Source organism: Etheostoma spectabile, chromosome 12 (genome assembly GCF_008692095.1).
Source record: "Etheostoma spectabile isolate EspeVRDwgs_2016 chromosome 12, UIUC_Espe_1.0, whole genome shotgun sequence".
Taxonomy (NCBI): domain Eukaryota; kingdom Metazoa; phylum Chordata; class Actinopteri; order Perciformes; family Percidae; genus Etheostoma; species Etheostoma spectabile.
The window spans coordinates 15,602,377-15,621,839 of record NC_045744.1 but is presented as its reverse complement, the minus strand read 5'-3'; the positions used below and the strand labels follow the sequence as shown (position 1 = coordinate 15,621,839).

Here is a 19,463-nt window from a genome sequence, read left to right as displayed (position 1 = left end):
CAACCATTGAGATGGCAGCTGTCGCACCTACCAACGGGTAACGCTGCAGGTGGCTTTACACAAAGAGCAAATAAACGTATTTTCAAAAATGTCACCTTTTGCTTTAATCTGGATTATTCTCAAACAAGGTATAGTTAGTTAAAGGGAACATGTTAAGGTTCACGCTTTAATCTTCAGTAACCTGTGTTTGCTGCAGGAAATGGGACTCTACTCAAACACACACAGACTTCATGTGTATCAAAAAAATTATCAAAAATGTCATTAAATTACCAAAATGTCAAGATAAATAACTAAAGTGATAAAAGTACTATTTTATCTAGGACATAAAATGAATACAAAACCAGTATATCTAATAAAAAAAATACTCAGATGGAGTGCCTATTGAGAAGTGTAAGATAAATTAACAGCACCGACTTCTGATCCAGACTGTCACGTGTTCAAAGTCAACAGATTATTTTGGGGGCATTTTTCGGTCCTTTACGGTTACAGGACAGATGAAGGCATGAAAGGGGGATGACATGTGGCAAAGGGCCGCAGGTCAGAGTTGATCCCACGGCCGCTGCCTCGAGGAGTAAACCTCTGCATATGTGCGCCCACGCTGCCAACCGACTGACCCAGCCGCAAGGTCAAAACCTTTTCACGTTTTTCACACTTTGACTAAATTTGGTCCACACAGGAAGCAGTGCACACCAATGCAGCGTGCACACATGCGCTGGAAACCGTGCTCCTCACCACAGCAACAGTTTGCTGAGCAGCAGAGTGGGTGGAGGTGTCGCACAAGCCACATTAGAGTGCAAATGCAAACCTCTTGCATTCTCCAATATTTCATACCTGAACACATATTTATAGTGAAGAAATAGACTTTGTCTGAGCGTGTGTGCAGGAAATACCGCTGACTGTAAGTTGGATTTTGTTTTCCATCTGACATGTGATACGTGGAGCCAAAAATACCCCCAGCATCGGCCAGAGCGTCCTCAGGGAGTCTGATTCTCAGAGGCATGTGGCACGCTGCTAACAGAAAACTAAGGGTTGGTCCTGTGCCAGTGCTCAACGGACACCAGATAAGTGTCAAAAACTTAAGGTGACAAACCAAACTGGTGGTCATGTTTCAGTTAGGTGGCTGATTAAATACGGCCGGGGGGGGGGGGGGGGGGGATACTGAACTTCAATAACCATTTCAGGCGTAAGTCAAAATCGAATTAAGATTTTCACACATCACCAAATTGCTTTTTTGTGTTTCTGTGCTTTGTTCATTTCTCACACTTTTCTATATCCAATTTCTGCTGCAGCAACAGCCTGGTTTTATCTCTGATTATTAACAAATCTCATCTCGGTCATTTTTTGTTTAACTATCACTAAGTAAACGTCTCAGCGTCTTCCAGTTTAAAGTCACGAAGATGTCGCGACAGTGAATTGTCGGTATGTTTATTTCTGGCATCATGAAATGTGTCGTCTGGATTAGCTGTTCTCCAAACAGCTGCTCTGTTGCCAAGGAAACGCATAAAGAAGAATAACTCATACAAAGGCTTTAGACTGACCTAAAAACACAAACAGCTGCCTACAGCTGTTTACTAAACTGCCGTAGGCCTACCTGCCTAACCCTGGTGGGTTGGTATTAAGATATCAACATAAAAATATTAAAATATGCAGTTATATTTATTTACATGAGTAAATAGGATAATGCCATGTACTATTTAAGCTGTTTAGTCTAATTTCCCTTGGGGAGAGAAATTAATTTGTTATTTGTAGATTTAGCTACTAGAAGTGACCATTACTAAGAACCGGCCCCTGAGGAGTCAGCTTCTAACTTTAGTCATCAGAACAGTGAAGCTCATCTTTAGTCACTTCCCAAGAGGTGGCTTAGCAAAATCATTTTGTTAAAAAAGTTGACATGCTAAATATAACAGGAAACTGTGCTGGTCAAAGCGCCAGCTGAGCCCCATGGGGAAGCTGTTACTATAGCTCATTACAAGAGACTTTAAAGAGACAGAGCGTCAGTGGGGCAGCCAACATACAAAAAGACCCATGCTGCATACTTACGCCATCTGTTTGACCCGCTGCCCTCTGGGAGATGCTCCGGATCCTTTAAATCCCAACGACAAACGGACTGGAAAACAGTTCCTCCCGCCGACTGCCATGCGCTGTTTACACTGATTATCAGCGCTACAAAACTCACAGGTACATGCATCCAACCTCTGCTTGTACAACACTGCACAGATGTTTACATTCCAACTTTGTATATTTCTTTGTACATATTTACACCCAACCGAAATATTTGTAGAGAGTGTTGCAAGGGGTTACATATTTGTGTAGGTCAACCGACAAGTTAGCATTGCACTGGTTCTCCACTGGTTCTCCATTTTTGAAATATTGCAGAAAATAAATTCAAAAAAATAAAAGTTGGTCATTACGAGTACTTTTTTGCATACTTTATGATATACATTGTTCAGCAAGATAATGTTAATTAACAAATGAACCCCTCTTTTATTACTTTTATGGATCTTTTTTTTTATATGTATTTTTATATGTATATATATATACTTAGAAATTTCCATTGCACTCCATTATAGACCGAATACCAGCTGAGATAAGATTGTTTTTTTAAGCAGGGCAGCAGTTTTCAGATTACGTTATTGGCAAAAGTGTTCTCCAGTGTTTTCTCAGTTAGTTTTTAAAATGATATCAGATTAGTAAACATAATGTGCCTTTGGAACATTGGATGAATGGTTGCTGATAATGGGTAATGTAGATATTGCATTAAAGATCAGCCACCCCCCCCCCCCCCCACACACACACACACACACACTCAGATCAGCTGGTATTCTGTCTATGATGGAGCGGTATGGAAATTTGCAAGTGACCCCAAACTTTTGACTGGTAGTAAATATGTATGATATTGATAGTCTGCACTATGCATATTTATTTATTACTTTGTGTCACTGCCTTCTGTGCAACATGTCATTTCTATTCATCTGACCTTACCAATCTCTATATCCGTTTATATAAGGGTGTTTATAGTGTAAATATTATTATTATAACTGATTCTATTTTTTTCTATTTCTTATGATACTTTTTGTATATTTTTTTGTATATATTTTTTCCTATGTCTATTTATTGTGTATTTGTGTTATTCTTAAGTGTGTGGATTTTTCTTTTGAGGATTCATAAAGTCTATCTTTTCTTATTTTATGAGTGAATGCACCGTCAGGATTGCCATTTAATTTCTTTGTTAAATGTTGTGCAATGACATTTAAGGAGTTCTATTCTATTATACAGCCAAGTCTATCTCGGAATACGATATCTGGCAAGGCACAAAATGAATTCTGGTGATGGCTGAGCGTTACTGCGCAGCCTCCAACTGAGCTTGACGACGTAGATGTGACGTGAGCAACGCTCAGCCATCACCGGAAAAGTGCTTCTAATATCCTTCACTGGTCTCTGTCCAGAGCAACGGGATCTGTTGGTCCGTTTCTTTAACCGTCTATGCCAATTAAACCTAAACAGCTAATGGAAGTCCAAACTGTCTGCGAGCTTACCCGGTACTATACGGTTATTCTTCTATTGTGCGTCGGTAAATCACGTGGTTATGACACAATCGTTAGCCTATTTTTACAAAAACGTCTGTCACTGCCCAATGTGAGGAGAGTGCAGATTTGAGTCGCGCATGCTCAGATGTAAACGGTTTACGGCATAATGCGTCATACCCGATGAGAGTCGAGTCAGGCCGGCTCTGGCCGAGTGCAGATGTTAGTTGCGCATACTCAGATTTAAACGGTTTACGACATAACTGTCATACTGAAATTTGTGAAATCCATAAAATAATAAACTCGTCTCATTACTTTTCTGTATATGCCTCTAGTTTTGACTTTTGAATGTATACATACTGGCTATGTAACTATTCTGTTAATAAAATAAAATTTAAAAAAAATAAAGTAACGCCTAGCCATCACCGGAAGTACTTTTATTTTTTCCTTCACTGATCTCTGTCCAGAACAACGGGATCTGTTGGTCCATTTCTTTCACTGTCTATGATTGTTCTAAACACAAATGAGATTGGTGAATCCTCGCTGCCCATCCGTACCACGTGACTGGTTTATGAAGTAGTTTGAACATACGTTTTATCATCATCCATGATCTACACGAGCACATTTACGGCTCTCTGTCCAGTCAAACCACTGCCACTTTAGTTTTATAACTAAAAATTGTCTTTCCTGCTATTATGACCAAAATGATTGATTTACACACGGTTAATCGCCACCTTCCTCTCAAAGAAATATATAGTATTTTTAATTATGGAACGCTAACAGAAAATATACTATATTTTTTTTAAAAGATTACGCAAAAATTTCTTGGTCCTAATTTTTAATCTTCCCTTGTGCAAAACTCTGAGTGTATCAGCGAGCTACTGCGCTTCCCCTCCCTCCCCCCCACTGACCACCAGGGGGTAATGTGACTAAACCACTTCGATGGAAAGTCGCAATGCCTCATCTCACCATCACTTCCTGGGACTAAAATTTTGGAATTGGTGCAAGTTTTTAGATGACCCAAGCACAGATCTGAACACTTCAAAAGCTGTTGACTGTAAAATGAGTTTCTCTTCTTACTTTCTTCCTCTGCCGCACAGGGGAATTTACATTTACAGAGGGCTACTGCTTAATATTTGTCAAATGTTACCCAATATCTTAATAGGCTACAATTAAGAAATAAACATCTCAAACATATAGAAGATAATTCGTCAAAAAGAAAGAAATCCTGACACCCATAACAGACATATCAGTTTATTAAGACATTCATACAATTCTGGGGAGAGAAAATCTGAATGGGGGGGGAGAGAAGCGCAATATACTCTGGCAAGGGAATCATATGTCAGGAGACCTGATAGAGCAAGTGGGATTACAAAATATGGTATATTAAATTAACACATTCACAAACAATAAGTAAGTATGTGAACCTACAGTAATACATATCTATTAAGCACTCCCACAATACATTGCACATATGTTAGCATAACATAATTTGCAGACTTTATACAGCACTTATATCTTTTAGTCCACAAGTAAATTACTAAATGATGGAGAACATCAAATACACACATCTTAATTGAACATGGAAAAAAATACCTGATAAGAACCTTTAAGTTTACAGACCCCATAGCTGTGTAGCTCCAAACAGCCACCTGTCGAGGTTAGAATCTACAACTGTCCGAGGGGGACCACCATAGAAGTCACCTCGCTTTTAACGCATACCAAAATTCTGAGCCAAGATTTAGCATTGAAGTTTTTCCCCCCTTCGAATATTATAAGAACAATGCAAGTGGACGATCGCTATCACTGCGTTTAAAAAAAAAGAAAGAAAAGAATAACCTCAGGGCTCAAATCAGGTCTGCCACATTCATGGGCATCTCCTCCACGGTAGTATTGTAAAATGTCTCGATATCCCGAAGAATCCTCTTGTCCTCCTCAGTGACGAAGTTGATAGCAACTCCTTTTCTTCCAAAACGGCCACCACGACCAATTCTGGAGGGAGTAAGATCGGACACGTTAGCCTCCTCAGGTAACTGAGGTGCACATACTGGTGCAATATATGATGCAACTTACCTATGAATGTAGTTCTCTCGGTTTGTAGGAAGGTCATAATTAATGACCAGGGAAACCTGCTGGACATCGATTCCACGAGCCTGACAAAAAAAAAAAAAAAAAAAAAATTAAATATAAGGAGATTTTAATTGTAGTAAAGTCAGAGATGGATGGCTAAATCATTGTGCACGTCAATGTCGCTCGTACATAAGTAACAGATTTCTACAGTAGAAGAAGCCATTGTGGAGAACGAGCCCTAATCTCCCAAAAGTTTGACTGCTTGGTCATAATAGGACTGTTGCAGGATTTAAAACATTTGGGGTTAACTTCACAACCAATTATGACATTTATGTTAGCATCACATTGCACCTCATACTAACCAGAAGATCAGTAGTAATCAACACTCTGCTTGAGCCAGACCTAAACTCTCTCATAATCACATCACGCTCCTTCTGGTCCATATCACCATGCTGTAAAAGAGTATTTCAGTAAGGAAAATGTGAAGCATTACCACTGATGAGCCTTGACCATCAAAACAGTGTATTAATCTAACAGTTGTAGAGCCAAGCAAGCAAACACATCCTACCAGAGCAGAGACGGTGAAGTCTCTAGCATGCATCTTCTCAGTCAACCAGTCGACTTTTCTCCTGGTGTTGAGGAAAATAACAGCCTGTGTGATAGTCAGTGTTTCATACAGATCACACAAGGTGTCCAGCTTCCACTCCTGTTGATATTCATATAAAAAAAAAAAAAAAAAAGTTGCATTGTTAACTGAACAAAGTTAAGACAAGACAAAATGCAAGTATGCTTATCAAGCATCTATAAAGCTAGGGTTCATCTAATGTGTAACACAGGATCTTGAGACAAAAGACACTGGACATTAAGAAAGAGGTCCCCCCAAGCCTCATTCCGATACTGTGCATTTTAATCTCCTTCCCTGGTGTACCCATGCTTACACGGCCACATGAGCTAAACCTGTGAGGTTTGGCTCCTGCAGTTTTAGCAGGGTGCTTTAGAGAGAAGGACAGTGAGAAGCAGCTTTCTGAGTGTTGCAGATAAGTTAACCCACCTCTCTCTCCACATTTATGTAGAATTGCTTGATACCCTCGAGGGTAAGCTCTTCTTTCTTCACCAAGATGCGAATGGGTTCTCGCATAAACTTCTTAGTCACCTCCAACACCTCTGCTGGCATGGTGGCAGAGAGTAGGACCACCTTTAGAAGATGTACAACATGTATCCATAAGATCCAAGAGACGAGTCAAGTCAACTTGGTGCAGTTTCAAAAGTGCATTTAAAACTTAGACCTATGTGTGGCACTGCACCTTGAGACAGTGGCCAACAAACGAGGTTCAACCACAACTCATTTTCAGTACAGTGGGTAATAATCTCCTTCCACGCAATACTCTGCTATAATTGTGTGGTCCATGTTTTTTTCATGCAATAATGCTAGCAGAGTTCTTTTAATGCAGAAGGGTTCCATACTGAACATTTTATTCTTGTCCGTTTTGCAACTTTTATCCAAAAAGGTTCTTACTTGAATGTTTGTGCTCTGCTTCTGGAAGATCTCATAGATTTGATCTTTGAACCCTCGACTCAACATCTCATCAGCTTCATCCAGAACAAACATCTTGATACATTTTGCAGCTGCACAGAAATGTGGCGTTAAAAAACAAACTTTTATTTGTAAAATAAAAACCAAATCATTTGAGAATGCTTCCCTGTTGATCCAGACCGGTCATACTTACACAGATGTCCCCTGCTAAGCATGTCATACACACGTCCTGGTGTGCCCACCACAATGTGAGGGGCCTCAGCCTGGAGCTTTGTTATTTCAGCACGGAGATCAGTCCCTCCAATGCAGGCATGGCATGCTGCCCCCATGTAGTCACCCAGAGCCAGAATGACCTTCTGGATCTAATGAGGGGAGACAGGAGCAGAAAACCCAACACTACTTTAGGATGATGTGCGGTACAGATGGCAAGACAGGAAATGAACAGTGTGTGGAATAACTGTTCAAAGTGATCAGTAAAAATCAAAAAGTAATCTCCATTATAGAGTCAGTCCCGAAAGATGGTATGCCATCACATCACCCAGTTTTCCACATCAAGAATATTTAAAATCACAATCATTCAATTAAGCCAGATTTAGACCAATGCAGCCATGGACAAAGACTACACCAATCTTAAGGATACCATTTCACAATTTCTGAATTTTGAAAAGTTTGAAGAAAAAAAAGGTACCTTAGTAACTGAATCAGTGTCCTCAATATGCTGTCTAGGTCTGAGATACTGTGGAGGTCACTGTGACCTCAGAAACAGCATACCTGCTGAGCCAGCTCTCTGGTGGGAGCCAACACCAGAGCCTGAGTCTCCTTCACCTCTATGTCCAGTTGCTGCAAGATAGAGATGGCAAACGTGGCCGTCTTGCCAGTGCCCGACTGAGCCTGGGCAATGACATCATAGCCTACAGACAAATATTTACAGTAAGAACATATTTCTTCCAACTCAATCATTTAAGATTGAGATGTGTGCATTCTAAATATTCTATACAAAAAAAATCTGACATTTTGTCAGGTTTGATTGCACGACAGTTACAGTATTGAGTGATCAGTTAGAAAAAAATTATCCCCATGAATGGGTAAGTCCCGAAAGATGGTAAAGCATCACTTCACTCACTAATAAGCAATCCACTTATCATTGAAACGTTTTTGTACCTTTGATGCAAGGTATGATTGCCCTTTGTTGAATGGCAGATGGCTTTTCAAAACCATATGCATATATCCCCCGGAGAAGAGTCTCCTTCAGGCTCATATCATCAAAGTTGTCTGTAATCTCATTCCAGTTACTCTGAAGTAAGAAGAATAGATTGTGAGTGTAATACACAAATTCAATGCTAAAGCTGTAGCAATAGCTGTGCACTGACTCATTTTGTCATTCACTTACCTCGATAACACCATCAGGCTCCATTCCATCTGGCCCCCCATGGTCTTTTGAGCTGTGTAAGAAAATCGATAGGTACATTTTACTTTACAATTATAACCACCATAAAAATGGAAAAGCTTTTAAGGATATACTACTAAGAACAGGCAACTACAACAATATGATACCACCACGTGTCATGATTGATCAAGATCCTTACCTAATGTTAACTTTTCACGTTAATCCTAAAGCTGTAATTTCTACACTCCAGACTGCTAAACTCTGCACAATTCCATTGCGTTTTAAATAGAAATTCTAAAATCAACCAGGACTGAAACCTGAGTGGTTGCCACTGTAATCGCCTAAAACGTAACGTTGAGAACTAGCTACGTCAGATGTGTGGCGAGCGGTTCTCACCGGGTTACGCCCAGAGTATCTCATTACAGAGTCCGGGGCTTTGGTGGGCCCACGTGTAAAATCCCACAAGTACAGCTCAACTAACGTTACCTTGCACTCCTAAAATCCAAGTTAAAAGGGATCGGGAAAAGTTGTCAGACCGGTTTAGACGCCCAGATGGGCTTCATGTCAATTTGAGTATCAAAAGAGTTACCGTTAGCCAACATGTCGGATAGTTGGGCCTATGTTAGCTCCTGCTGCCTGAGAACTAGCTAATGTTAGGCCGAGCTGTATCATAAGCTTGGCCTCACAGTTTTCACAACCACGACAGCAAAATGTTTTAAACATACAACCCAGTTCTCATTAATCACACAGTCGACATAAGACATAATATGTTATCAAAATTGCTAGTAACAATTTGGAAATGCGGAGTCTCTGGGCAGCTAACTGCACAAAGCTAGCTAAATGTTAGCAACCCCCTAGCGCTCAAAGTGGTCGGGGCCTAACTATCTAGCTAGCTAGCTATATAATAAATATTACCGCATCAAACATGGTTCTCCCCACCATGGCACGTTTAAATACACCTAGCTAAATAGTTTTAGTTTTAAAAATGAGACCAGATGTACGATTCTTACCTGTTAAAATCAGCAGAATCGCTAGACATGATCCGTTCCTAACTTCACCATGCGACTGGAAAGATCGCTGATGGCGATGCCCACTGCCTTTATGCAGCCGCACTTTTTTTACTCACTAACTTAAAATGCTCCGTTTTGTTTACAATACAGGTTCAGTTGACTGACTTAATGTTTGGATCACAATAAATTGCATTCTAAATACAAATGTATGTTTCAATAAACGATAAAATACAAACATTATTCCAGACTATATTTCCCAGCGGAAGATTATTGCAGTAATAAGTAGTGCTTCGGTTTCCACAGTGTCTCTGATAGGTCAAAATTTGTTCTGACTGCGGCTCTGACAAGGTTTAACCTGTCCATGGGTTTAAGTTGTGCAATATCTTAGGAGAGAGGGTTCGTGTGTGGCCGAAACAAGAGCCGTTTATACAACTGAAATTAAGAAGAAAAAATACGGAGTTCGTAAAATACAATTAATGTAATAGTCCTACAGGAGCCTTTAGAAAAACAACGACAAATTGAAAGAAAGATTTACATTCCAATCATCATGAAACCACTTTTATTTGCCACGAAGTTTAGTGGAGGCTATGCAGGAGCAAATGCAGGGTTTTACAGTATTTGTTCTTACAATATGTATTCTAACTCATGCAACTTTGAAATAGCAGTGAGTGAGCTTACAATGAACCACAGCTGCTTATCACAAGAATGGACTGCTTAGCTAATAGGCCTACATTCTTTATTTCAGAGTAATGTCGGAGACAGCTTTTCTGAAACGGGCATTTGCATTGTTTAAAAAATGAGTGGAATAATTGTTCCTCCAATGTCTATTGCGTTTCAAGCGATTGGATTTCACAAGGGCAAATTGTTAAATTGTAGCCTAATGTAATTTAAGTTTTCACACTGATCCATATTACACTATAATAACCAACATGATGTATTATAGGCCTACTATTGTGTTTTCCTATTTCGTGAAGTGTTGACTTTAGCTCACTGTGACCAATTAACATGATCAGTTTCTTTCTTATGTCTGTTTGTCATGGTGTCTCACCCCTGCAGCCATCCTTAGGTAAATATTTGTACAAAAGAGTCAGATTCTCAATTAGGCTTACTTGGAGGACCTGCACCCTCTTCTGATCTGTTTTAGAATTTATTTAACCTTGCTTCTGCAGATTGTCTCTTTTAATGTGTTTGACATAGGGGCCAGTGATGAGGATAATGCTGTTTTCTCCCTTTTTGCAGTTCAGGTTAAAGGCCAGAAGAGTACACTCTTAAAACTGCTGGGTTATTAAAATAACCCAGCAGTTTTTTAGTGTGTAATAAAGTGATGCATACATACTCATTCTTGGATCCAGTGAGTTCAGGTACATTCTGTACTGTCACTTTGGCAAAGAGACTGGGCTTGGGAGGCAAACCATGCAGCCAACATTGTATTGAGAACAATGGGTCAAAAGAAGATTGTGAGCACCACTTTACTGACTGGTTTGGACGTTTCTGGTATGGATACGGATGATTTCATGGAGTTGTATAACGTTCTAACTCAAAAGACTATGCCAGTTTCAAGGTTGAACATTCCACAACAGGAGGATGTTGCAAAATGGTCCTACCTAAGGGAGATAAAGCTTCATGATGTGGATGCAGATGTTGATTTGCTCATTGGGACAGATGCAGCAAAAGTGATAGAACCTTGGGAAGTAATTAACAGCCAAGGAGAAGGACCCTACGCAGTCCAAACAAGGTCATTAATGGACCACTGCGCAGTGGAGACAGCAATGGAGTCAAGACTGGCTGCTCTGTTGTTACAACCAATCGGATTTCTGTGGAACATATGGAAGGCATGTTCATCGAACAATACAATCATGATTTCAATGAAAGAACATCTGAGGAGCAGTTGGAAATGCCTGAGCAGGAGTGGCCTGTATCTGACATGGATCTAATTGTGATTTCAGATGATGGCCAAGGGGTCAAAAGAGAAGCATCAGTGGATCTTCTTCAAGAACTCAGAAGATCCCACAACTCATCTCATCAACTACTTCTCATCTTGGAGGAAACTTAAAACGTCAGTTGCCTGGTTCCTCAAGCTTAAGGAAGTTCTTTTGCTTTTGGGGGTCGCTGGTAAGGTCAGCACTACCAGCAGAAACCAAGCATCCTGTTATCCTTTCAAAGGACCTGTATGTTTCCCAGCTGATTTGACGCCATATCGTATGGCGTATATATATATATATCATATGTATATATCATATATATTACAAGCCATTCTTACCCAAAGTGTCAGGTTCAGTTCTGGTCAATAACCCAGTAATCACTGTCTCTACAGCACCTGTTTACTGGTTCCACTTATTATTCCACTTATTTTGTATTATTCATAATTCTCATTCTCATATCTCACTTATTATTTATTATTTACTATTTACTCATCATTCCCATTCTCACATTTCTCTTATTATTGTTATTTATCCATCAATCTCATTTCCTATTTCGAAACTGTCCACAATGTTCATACTGTTCATATTGTAATATAATAACATAATATTATTTATCCCAGTATCCTTGCACAATGCTCCATATTTAAATATTTTTTATTGAACTCTTCGTTCACTCATGCCTCCATATTGTTCTGTTTAGAGTATATATATATTGTGTATATGTTAGTGTGTATATTTTTGTTTTGGTTGTTTTGTGTGTAAGCACAGTGTGAGCAACAATGCTCCAAAGAAAAATTCCTCGTATGTGTCCTCATACCTGGCGAATAAAGCTGATTCTGATTCTGATCCATCAACAACTAGGACTCGCTAGTAAAAACCAAATGTTGAACAGACTTCGACAAAGATATTGGATAATTAATGCCAACTCTGCTGCAAGGAAGACAATTACAGAATGCATTGTGTGTAAACGTTACAGAGGAAAACTTGGAGAGCAAAAGATAGCAGACTGAGGAGAAAGCTCTGCCAGACAAGGCTCCTTTCACGTAAGTGGGAGTTGATTATTTTGGCCCCCTAGTGGTTAAAAGAGGCAGAAGCCTTCCAAAAGCCTTCCTTGACACTGAATCCTGCATTAATGCTTTGCGGAAATCAATTTGTAGAAGAGGTCCTGTGTCAAGTTTAAGGTCTGATAATGGCACAAATTTCTTTGGAGCAAACAAAGAGTTGAAGCAAAGTCTTGCTGCTTTAATTAAGTGGGGTTTTAACAAGCCAACAACATTGCATCAAGGTGGCATTTGGGAACACCTGATTTGCTCAGTGAGAAGCATACTTACCTATGTTCTTGGACAGCAAGTATTGGATGATGAAGGTCTACAGACGCTGGTTTGTGAGGTGGTGGCAATATTGAACAATCAGAACAAACAGACCAATCACAAAGGTTTCTGATGACCCCAAAGACATTGAGGCCCTCACGCCAAATCATGTCATGCTGAAAACAAAACCCATTCTTCCACCAGGATTCTTTGAGAAAAGTGACTTGTACATAAGAAGAAGAGGGAAGCAAGTACAGCATATATTGCAGAGATCTTTTGGAAAAGATGGACATCTGAGTTCTTACTTGTTACGCAGGAAAGACAAAAATGGGCTAAGGCAAGAAGAAGCTTCTCTCCAGGTGATATTGTCATACTTGCTAACGCTACAGCTCCAAGAGGATCCTGGATGATGGGCCGAGTTTTGAGTACCAAGTCTGACTCTAAGGGATTGGTTTGTTCTGTGTGCCTCCAAACTAAGACCAGTGTGTTGGAGAGACCTGTAACAAAGATCTGCCTGCTACTGCAGGCCACAGTGTAGCATCATGGAAATCTAATCTCTTTTTCTCATTCTATCCTGTCTTCTTTCTGTCTGTTTCTCTTACAGAAATCGGACGAAGAAGAACATGATTGATACGGGGAAGTTAGAGTATAGGTAGAGAGTATAGCTCCCTTTATAGAAATGAAGAAAGGTAATTGTGAGTTTACACTTTTCACAATTAGGGGCCAGAATGTTGAAGCTATTCATTATTTAGTTATATATAATAGTTATTTAAATTTTTTAATTTCCGTTTTGCTTGAATTATACGGCTACATAAATTTGTTTATCATTAGTATTTTATTTGGGTAATTTTTAGTATCTGTCAGTGGTTTTGTTTTGAAGGTACCAGGCAGCTTTAGCCACCAGGTGTAGTCTACATTCAGAGGTGTACAGGTGTGTGGGAGGTCTGATGTTTTTTTTGCCAGAGCTTAGAGACACCACTGATCCTTCTTGTGAAATGTTAGTGTGCAGAGAAATTGGATTAATAAACCTCACAGAATGCCATCTCTGCCTGGACAATGAAAGTTTTAATCTCTGTGTATTATTCCCTCCTTTGGTGCCTCAGTGGCTGTTGAACATTGAGTTTTTAAGTTTGTTCAATCTGAAGACAATTCGCCACTACACCGATTTTTAAGGGTTAAAATGATGCTCCTATATGGTGCATTGCAGGTATCACATTTGAAAAGCTAACACCACAGAACCAGCAGTCTTTTAGGAAAAGGTCACCATTTAGGCAAAATAAATTGTATATTACAGATAACCCCATTCATTTGCTATATATTTCTATCTGAGGAATGTTATATGAATTTCCAACACCACAGAACCAGCAATATTATTGGAAAAGCTCTCCATTTATGTGTAGGCTGGCAAACGTAAGTATCCTATGCTTTACCGATACCTTCCATTTATTTTCTATACCTTTCTAGATGAGTACCCTAAAACGTTACATAAGGCAGGAGGGCAACTGTTGGGTGCGTGCTGCTTCTCTTAGTTGATTGCCAGTAGAACACCAGCATAGCCACTTGGGACAAGCCATCTCATTTAAGTTTTTCTTTTTTCTTTAAGTGGGTGAAAGTCATAAAAATATATATCATATAAATATAATCATAACTCTTTGTTAATGAATTGCTATTATTAGGTTTATGTAGCAAGTTAAGATTTATGACCAGGAGATGTCTCCCCCTGTTAAAGATGAACAAATCCCCTGTTTATTAATGCTATTCCAATGGTGCATAACCCTGGATCTCCCCCAATACGGAACAGCTGCCAATCGTCTCCGCTGCGGGTCGGGTCCATGCTCCGCCGTCCTTCAATACCCACCAGGTCCGGATTTGTTGCGGAACAGCGGAGGCCATAACTGACAGCTTCACGTATGATCACGCAATATAACAGGAGTTACTATAAACAGAACCACAAAACCTCTGACCTGTGCTGATTGCTGTGGAGCTCTCTGGCATCTGGTAAAAATAGAAGCTCTGCGTATCTGCTCCGGAGGGCTGCGGATCACCAGAGCCGTTCCGGAGCAGATCTGCAGTCGTTCCGCAGTTGGTGGAAATTAGGGGTAAGTCAGTGGCCAACTTGGGCCACCCCAGTAAAAAAAGACTGGACACACCACTATGCTCAGGTCTGGAACATGCAGATCCTATGTGGTCTGTTCCCCTGGCTCAATTAACCTTGGCTACTTCTATAAAATTTCTTAAAATACCCTTCAACACGGTACAAAAAGAGCAGTTTTGTGGCCGGCACACAGTAATTCATACAAGACATGTTTGCCTTTATTCCAGTGCAATGCTAAGTGTACACAATTATTTTTCCCCTTAGGAAGCCAGACAATGACAGTAATGTTTTCTTCAGTTCTGACACCAAAGCAGAACAGCAAAGGGTACTTTGACTCTAATGCACAATGGTGTAGTAGTTGGAGAAAAGTTCCTCCCCTACTGTAATGTCTCTGAGTGATACAAGGACAACACAGCGTAGAGGCCTCTGTGTGTCACTGCTGTAGTTGACATTAGGCAGATACAGGCGGAGCTCGATGGGAAATGTGTCCGGCACGTCATACTCCTGGTAGCACACGTTAGCAGGCAACTCATTAGAGCAGTTGTTCACATACTGACCAACAGCAAGTGGGTTTTGTGGACTGTCTGTCAGCCAGCTGGTGTCACTCATCATGAAAGGCCCTATTCTGTCCCTGCCACTGCATGACTTGAACACCATTTTGGATATGCCTTTGTCATTTCCATCAACCAAGACACCATCAATACACCTGAACAGAAAAGGGTTTCTGATGGACTGGAGCAGAATTGGCTCATAGGCTTGATATACTGTCCCAGGGTACATGGCCACTGTAGCTCCTTTGGGTACAAATCCTTTGGTAACAAACACTCCAGTTCCAGCAAAGGGCAAAGTGCTAGGTTTCCGGTCAATGCAGAATCCAAGAGTCTGTAACATGGCATCATCTCCACACACTGGATTTTCTTCACTTGTTACCTGTCTGAGAAAGTGAGTTTGAGCTGCACAGAGTCCCCCCTTATTTGCCCCATTACGGAGCAGGACTCTGAAGAGCTGCAGCAGGCTCTGTGAAACCTCCTCATCTGGGACCTGTTTGTCCTTCAAGCGCTCCGTCACCTTCCGCAGCGTTTTCTCATTTTTAGACAGGTTCAGTACAACCCATGGGACAAATCGGTGTCTGTATGATTTCCATTTGTTCTGAAATCTTTTTAGAGCAGTTCTAAACATCCAGGTCGACGTCTGAGAGCTCGGACAAGGAGGAAGAAGTTTACATTTACAGTCTCTTCCGTTAATCTGCTCCAAAATAAAAAGCAACTTGTTGTTAATGTCCAAATTTGTCTAAGAAATCTCAAACTTTTATAAAGTTTTTTTTTCACTTTACGACAAATGTGCATAATGTGTTAGGCAATGGGAATAACATCGAACAATGTTACACTTTAAGATGTGGCTTAATCAAGGAGCGACCAAACCGATGCTTTTATTTTTGACATGTGAAGCTTCAACCGGAAGAACTTTTTACGTGACTCGAAAAAACTTTACATGCATTAGCCAGCTGGATGGGAGGAAAGGGAGTCTGGCAAAGACAAACATGGTAAGAAATTACTGTTTTTATTCTGGTGCCGTGATGTAATCATAAACTATTACTTTGGGGCGATACATATAATAATAAAAGCTGCTGCGGTAATTACCTTGTATTTCCTTTATATAATGAAAACAAACGTAGCTCTCGACGTTAGCATTAGCTCGCCTAGCTAGCTAGTTAGCGAGCTAAGCTTGCTAGCCTTTAAGCCAACTGACAAACAAAATTGGCCAACGTAGACACACACACTGCAGCAGCGTAAGCTTTGTATTGTTGTCCACAGGGTTTTATGACTAGCTGTATTGTTCAGTGTTATCATAAATGTTTCTAGTTAGCTAGCCAGTCAGTCAACACATTGCAAGTCGGTGTATGCTGTCAGGAAAGCATGTTATTGCTGTTTTTAAATGTGTTAAACCATGGTTTTGTTTTTATGTAACGCTAGCTAACAACTAGCCTACACTTCGTGGTTATTTTGGGTAATTTTGGAGTTCTGTAGTTGGCAATGTCGTTGTTAGCAACTGATATAAATCGTTATTCTAACAGATAAGTGATGTTTAATTTTTGCTATTACTGTTCTTTACATTAGTCTATTTATGTGTTATTGCAACAAGTGTTTTGTGTGTCTTTGTGCAGAACAAGCTGAAGTCCTCACAAAAGGATAAAGTTCGTCAGTTCATGATTTTCACACAATCCAATGAGAAAACTGCACTGACCTGTCTGTCACAGAATGACTGGAAACTAGATGTTGCCACTGACAAGTTTTTCCAAAATCCAGAGCTCTATGTTTCAAATCTAAAGGGAGCCTTAGACAAGAAGAAGCTTGATCAGCTGTACAACAGATATAGAGGTATGGAAAGCCTGTTGAATGTGTAAGAATAAAGCTCCATAGTTATAGTCAATGCACTTTTTAGCTTGTTACAGTAAAGGGATTATATCACAGTGCAACACTGACAATATTGAGTGTTATTTATTGAAAATTGACCATCTGGCTCTGAAGTAAATGACAAAAGCACACTTCACACTCTGATACGTAGATCCTCATGATGACAACAAGATCGGAATTGATGGGATCCAGCAGTTCTGTGACGACCTGGCTCTGGACCCAGCCAGTATAAGTGTCCTTCTCATAGCCTGGAAGTTCAGGGCCGCAACACAGTGCGAGTTTTCAAAACAGGAGTTCATGGATGGCATGGCAGAACAGGGGTGATGATATATTTTAAGAAGGCACAGTATACTCTTTCTGTAAAGTGGTACTTATTATCAAACTCACAGTGCTATTATACTACATATAATACGCTATGTACACATAGAGTTTGCTGCAAAAAAAGTTGATCTGTATATAGGTTCTCAGCTTTGTTTGGAAGATGTCAAATATAAGTTACCATTATACATATGCATGCATCTTAAGGATTGCTTAGTTATACAACAAACAAAGATGAATGTACTCCACTGAAAAAAAACATTCCTCTTTGTCCAGCAAAACACAAGTCTGCTTTTGTGTCTCTTCAGGTGTGACAGCGTAGAGAAGTTGAAAGCTCAGCTGCCAAAGATGGAGCAAGACTTAAAGGACCAAGGGAAATTTAAGGACTTTTACCAGTTTACATTTAATTTTGCAAAGAATCCTGGCCAGAAAGGTTTGGGTAAGAACCTTTTAATGCTAATCAGCATTAACCGTCTATTTGTTATGTTATTGTTGAATGTTTATTGACCTGTTTTTGGTTCTCTTACAGATTTAGAAATGGCAATTGCATATTGGAATTTAGTACTGGCTGGAAGATTCAAGTTCCTGGATTTGTGGAACAGTTTTTTAGTTGTAAGTTGATAATCACACTCAATATTACTCTACACATGCAAATGTAATCCCGTCTCATTGACTTGCTTCAACTTTACCCAACATCTTTTGCAGGAGCACCACAAAAGATCAATTCCTAAGGACACTTGGAACCTCTTACTAGACTTCAGCACAATGATCACAGATGACATGTCGAATTATGACGAGGAAGGTTTGTACAGACACTCAGCTGAAAGTGAACCTGTTTATCACGGTGTGCATGCAAGTGCCTATGACCTGTAATTATTCCCCCTCAACTTATTAGATGAAGGGCCTCTACCCTGCTTCACACAGGCCTAGTACGGTTTTTAAGTAATAAAATGATCAGATTAGACCATAATCATATCTTCAACCATGGTAGAGTTAATTAATTTAATTTGTTTTGTTTTGTTCATTCAATAGGTGCATGGCCTGTCCTTATTGATGACTTTGTGGAGTTTGCACGACCACACATCGGGACTAAAAGCACGGCAGTTTAAAGTCTGCTCTCACTAAACGAACATCCATGTGAGGTTTCCAACAAACCACAGAGCCCAGTGAACAGAGGACAAGGGGACCGCACTGAGCTGAGAACTATGTTGCCTTTTCAACCCTCAGGACTGAAATATTTTACACAGCAGAGACTTTATATATGTGTGTGTATGTGTATTTACATATATAAAAAAGGCATATCTCTTTGTTGGTCAACTTGTGGTGGTCTGGAACTTTTATCTAAAGAATTGGGCTTTTTGTGTGCGCTCAAGCCAACTGGAGAGGAGTCCCCTCCGCTCAAAAGCAGGTAATGTTAGACACACTTTTGAATGGTAATCTAAACAAGAGGGTTCACGAGGGGGGATGTTGTTCTTCAAATATTGAATTTTAATACTCGTGTGCATTCCTGATTTTGTTTTTGTTTTGATACATTTGTGTGATAAGTCAGTATAAAACATTGATTGTAATTTTTTAAGCATAATGCTGTTTGTTTAAACACAAATGTATAAAGATAAAATAAATGTTTCAATTTGGTATCTTTAAAACTACCAGGTCTCTCTCTGTCTGTGTGTAAAAAGAGGATATATATATATATGAGTCATTCTCAGTGACCCCTGGTTAGTGAATATTGTTGGTTTATATGATCTAGGGCCTGTTTGAGTTGAATTGCTTTATGAATATTGGATATAAATTAGGTAAAATGGAAGATGTCTTTGTTTCTCTCACTGCAATACAAAGCTGCTTTGTTAATGATTCACTAGAGCTTATAGTTTATCAT

At 39.8% G+C, this 19,463-nt stretch overlaps 3 protein-coding genes and 3 non-coding genes across 6 annotated transcripts; 1 reads left to right on the top strand and 5 right to left on the bottom strand.

The window, feature by feature from the left end:
* Positions 1–5,283: 5,283 nt before the first annotated feature.
* Positions 5,284–9,651, bottom strand: eif4a2 (eukaryotic translation initiation factor 4A2). The gene is made up of 11 exons (XM_032531679.1): positions 9,526–9,651; positions 8,519–8,570; positions 8,290–8,422; positions 7,900–8,039; positions 7,322–7,490; positions 7,111–7,220; positions 6,646–6,789; positions 6,163–6,300; positions 5,957–6,046; positions 5,598–5,677; positions 5,284–5,516 (listed from the first exon to the last, which is right to left on the bottom strand). Exons 1-11 carry the CDS (start codon positions 9,552–9,554, stop codon positions 5,372–5,374), a joined length of 1,230 nt encoding a protein of 409 aa, XP_032387570.1. The 5' UTR covers positions 9,555–9,651; the 3' UTR covers positions 5,284–5,371.
* Positions 6,418–6,601, bottom strand: LOC116699853 (small nucleolar RNA SNORA81). Its single transcript, XR_004334530.1, has one exon. It is a non-coding gene; the product is annotated as a small nucleolar RNA SNORA81 (small nucleolar RNA).
* LOC116699854 (small nucleolar RNA SNORD2) lies at positions 7,593–7,668 on the bottom strand. The gene has a single exon (XR_004334531.1). It is a non-coding gene; the product is annotated as a small nucleolar RNA SNORD2 (small nucleolar RNA).
* Positions 8,177–8,249, bottom strand: LOC116699855 (small nucleolar RNA SNORD2). The gene has a single exon (XR_004334532.1). It is a non-coding gene; the product is annotated as a small nucleolar RNA SNORD2 (small nucleolar RNA).
* Positions 9,652–15,041: 5,390 nt separating the features above from the next.
* Positions 15,042–16,198, bottom strand: setd9 (SET domain containing 9). Its single transcript, XM_032531847.1, has 2 exons — positions 16,181–16,198; positions 15,042–16,097 (listed from the first exon to the last, which is right to left on the bottom strand). Exons 1-2 carry the CDS (start codon positions 16,196–16,198, stop codon positions 15,189–15,191), a joined length of 927 nt encoding a protein of 308 aa, XP_032387738.1. The 3' UTR covers positions 15,042–15,188.
* Positions 16,183–18,730, top strand: dcun1d1 (DCN1, defective in cullin neddylation 1, domain containing 1 (S. cerevisiae)). The gene is made up of 7 exons (XM_032531686.1): positions 16,183–16,395; positions 17,017–17,230; positions 17,418–17,586; positions 17,893–18,023; positions 18,114–18,196; positions 18,290–18,386; positions 18,617–18,730. Exons 1-7 carry the CDS (start codon positions 16,231–16,233, stop codon positions 18,691–18,693), a joined length of 936 nt encoding a protein of 311 aa, XP_032387577.1. The 5' UTR covers positions 16,183–16,230; the 3' UTR covers positions 18,694–18,730.
* The last annotated feature ends 733 nt before the right edge of the window (positions 18,731–19,463 follow it).

What these genes read in the sequence shown, in the direction of transcription:
- eif4a2 (XM_032531679.1), bottom strand. Translation starts at nt 9,554, where the DNA reads ATGTCTAGCGATTCTGCTGATTTTAACAG. An exon ending in ACATAAATGTGGAGAGAGAG is followed by an intron (nt 6,301 to 6,645) that starts GTGGGTTAACTT and finishes GAATATCAACAG; the next exon opens with GAGTGGAAGCTGGACACCTT. An exon ending in ACTTCACCGTCTCTGCTCTG is followed by an intron (nt 6,047 to 6,162) that starts GTAGGATGTGTT and finishes ACTCTTTTACAG; the next exon opens with CATGGTGATATGGACCAGAA.
- dcun1d1 (XM_032531686.1), top strand. Translation starts at nt 16,231, where the DNA reads ATGTTACACTTTAAGATGTGGCTTAATCAAGGAGCGACCAAACCGATG. An exon ending in TCCTGGCCAGAAAGGTTTGG is followed by an intron (nt 18,024 to 18,113) that starts GTAAGAACCTTT and finishes GTTCTCTTACAG; the next exon opens with ATTTAGAAATGGCAATTGCA. An exon ending in GTCGAATTATGACGAGGAAG is followed by an intron (nt 18,387 to 18,616) that starts GTTTGTACAGAC and finishes TTCATTCAATAG; the next exon opens with GTGCATGGCCTGTCCTTATT.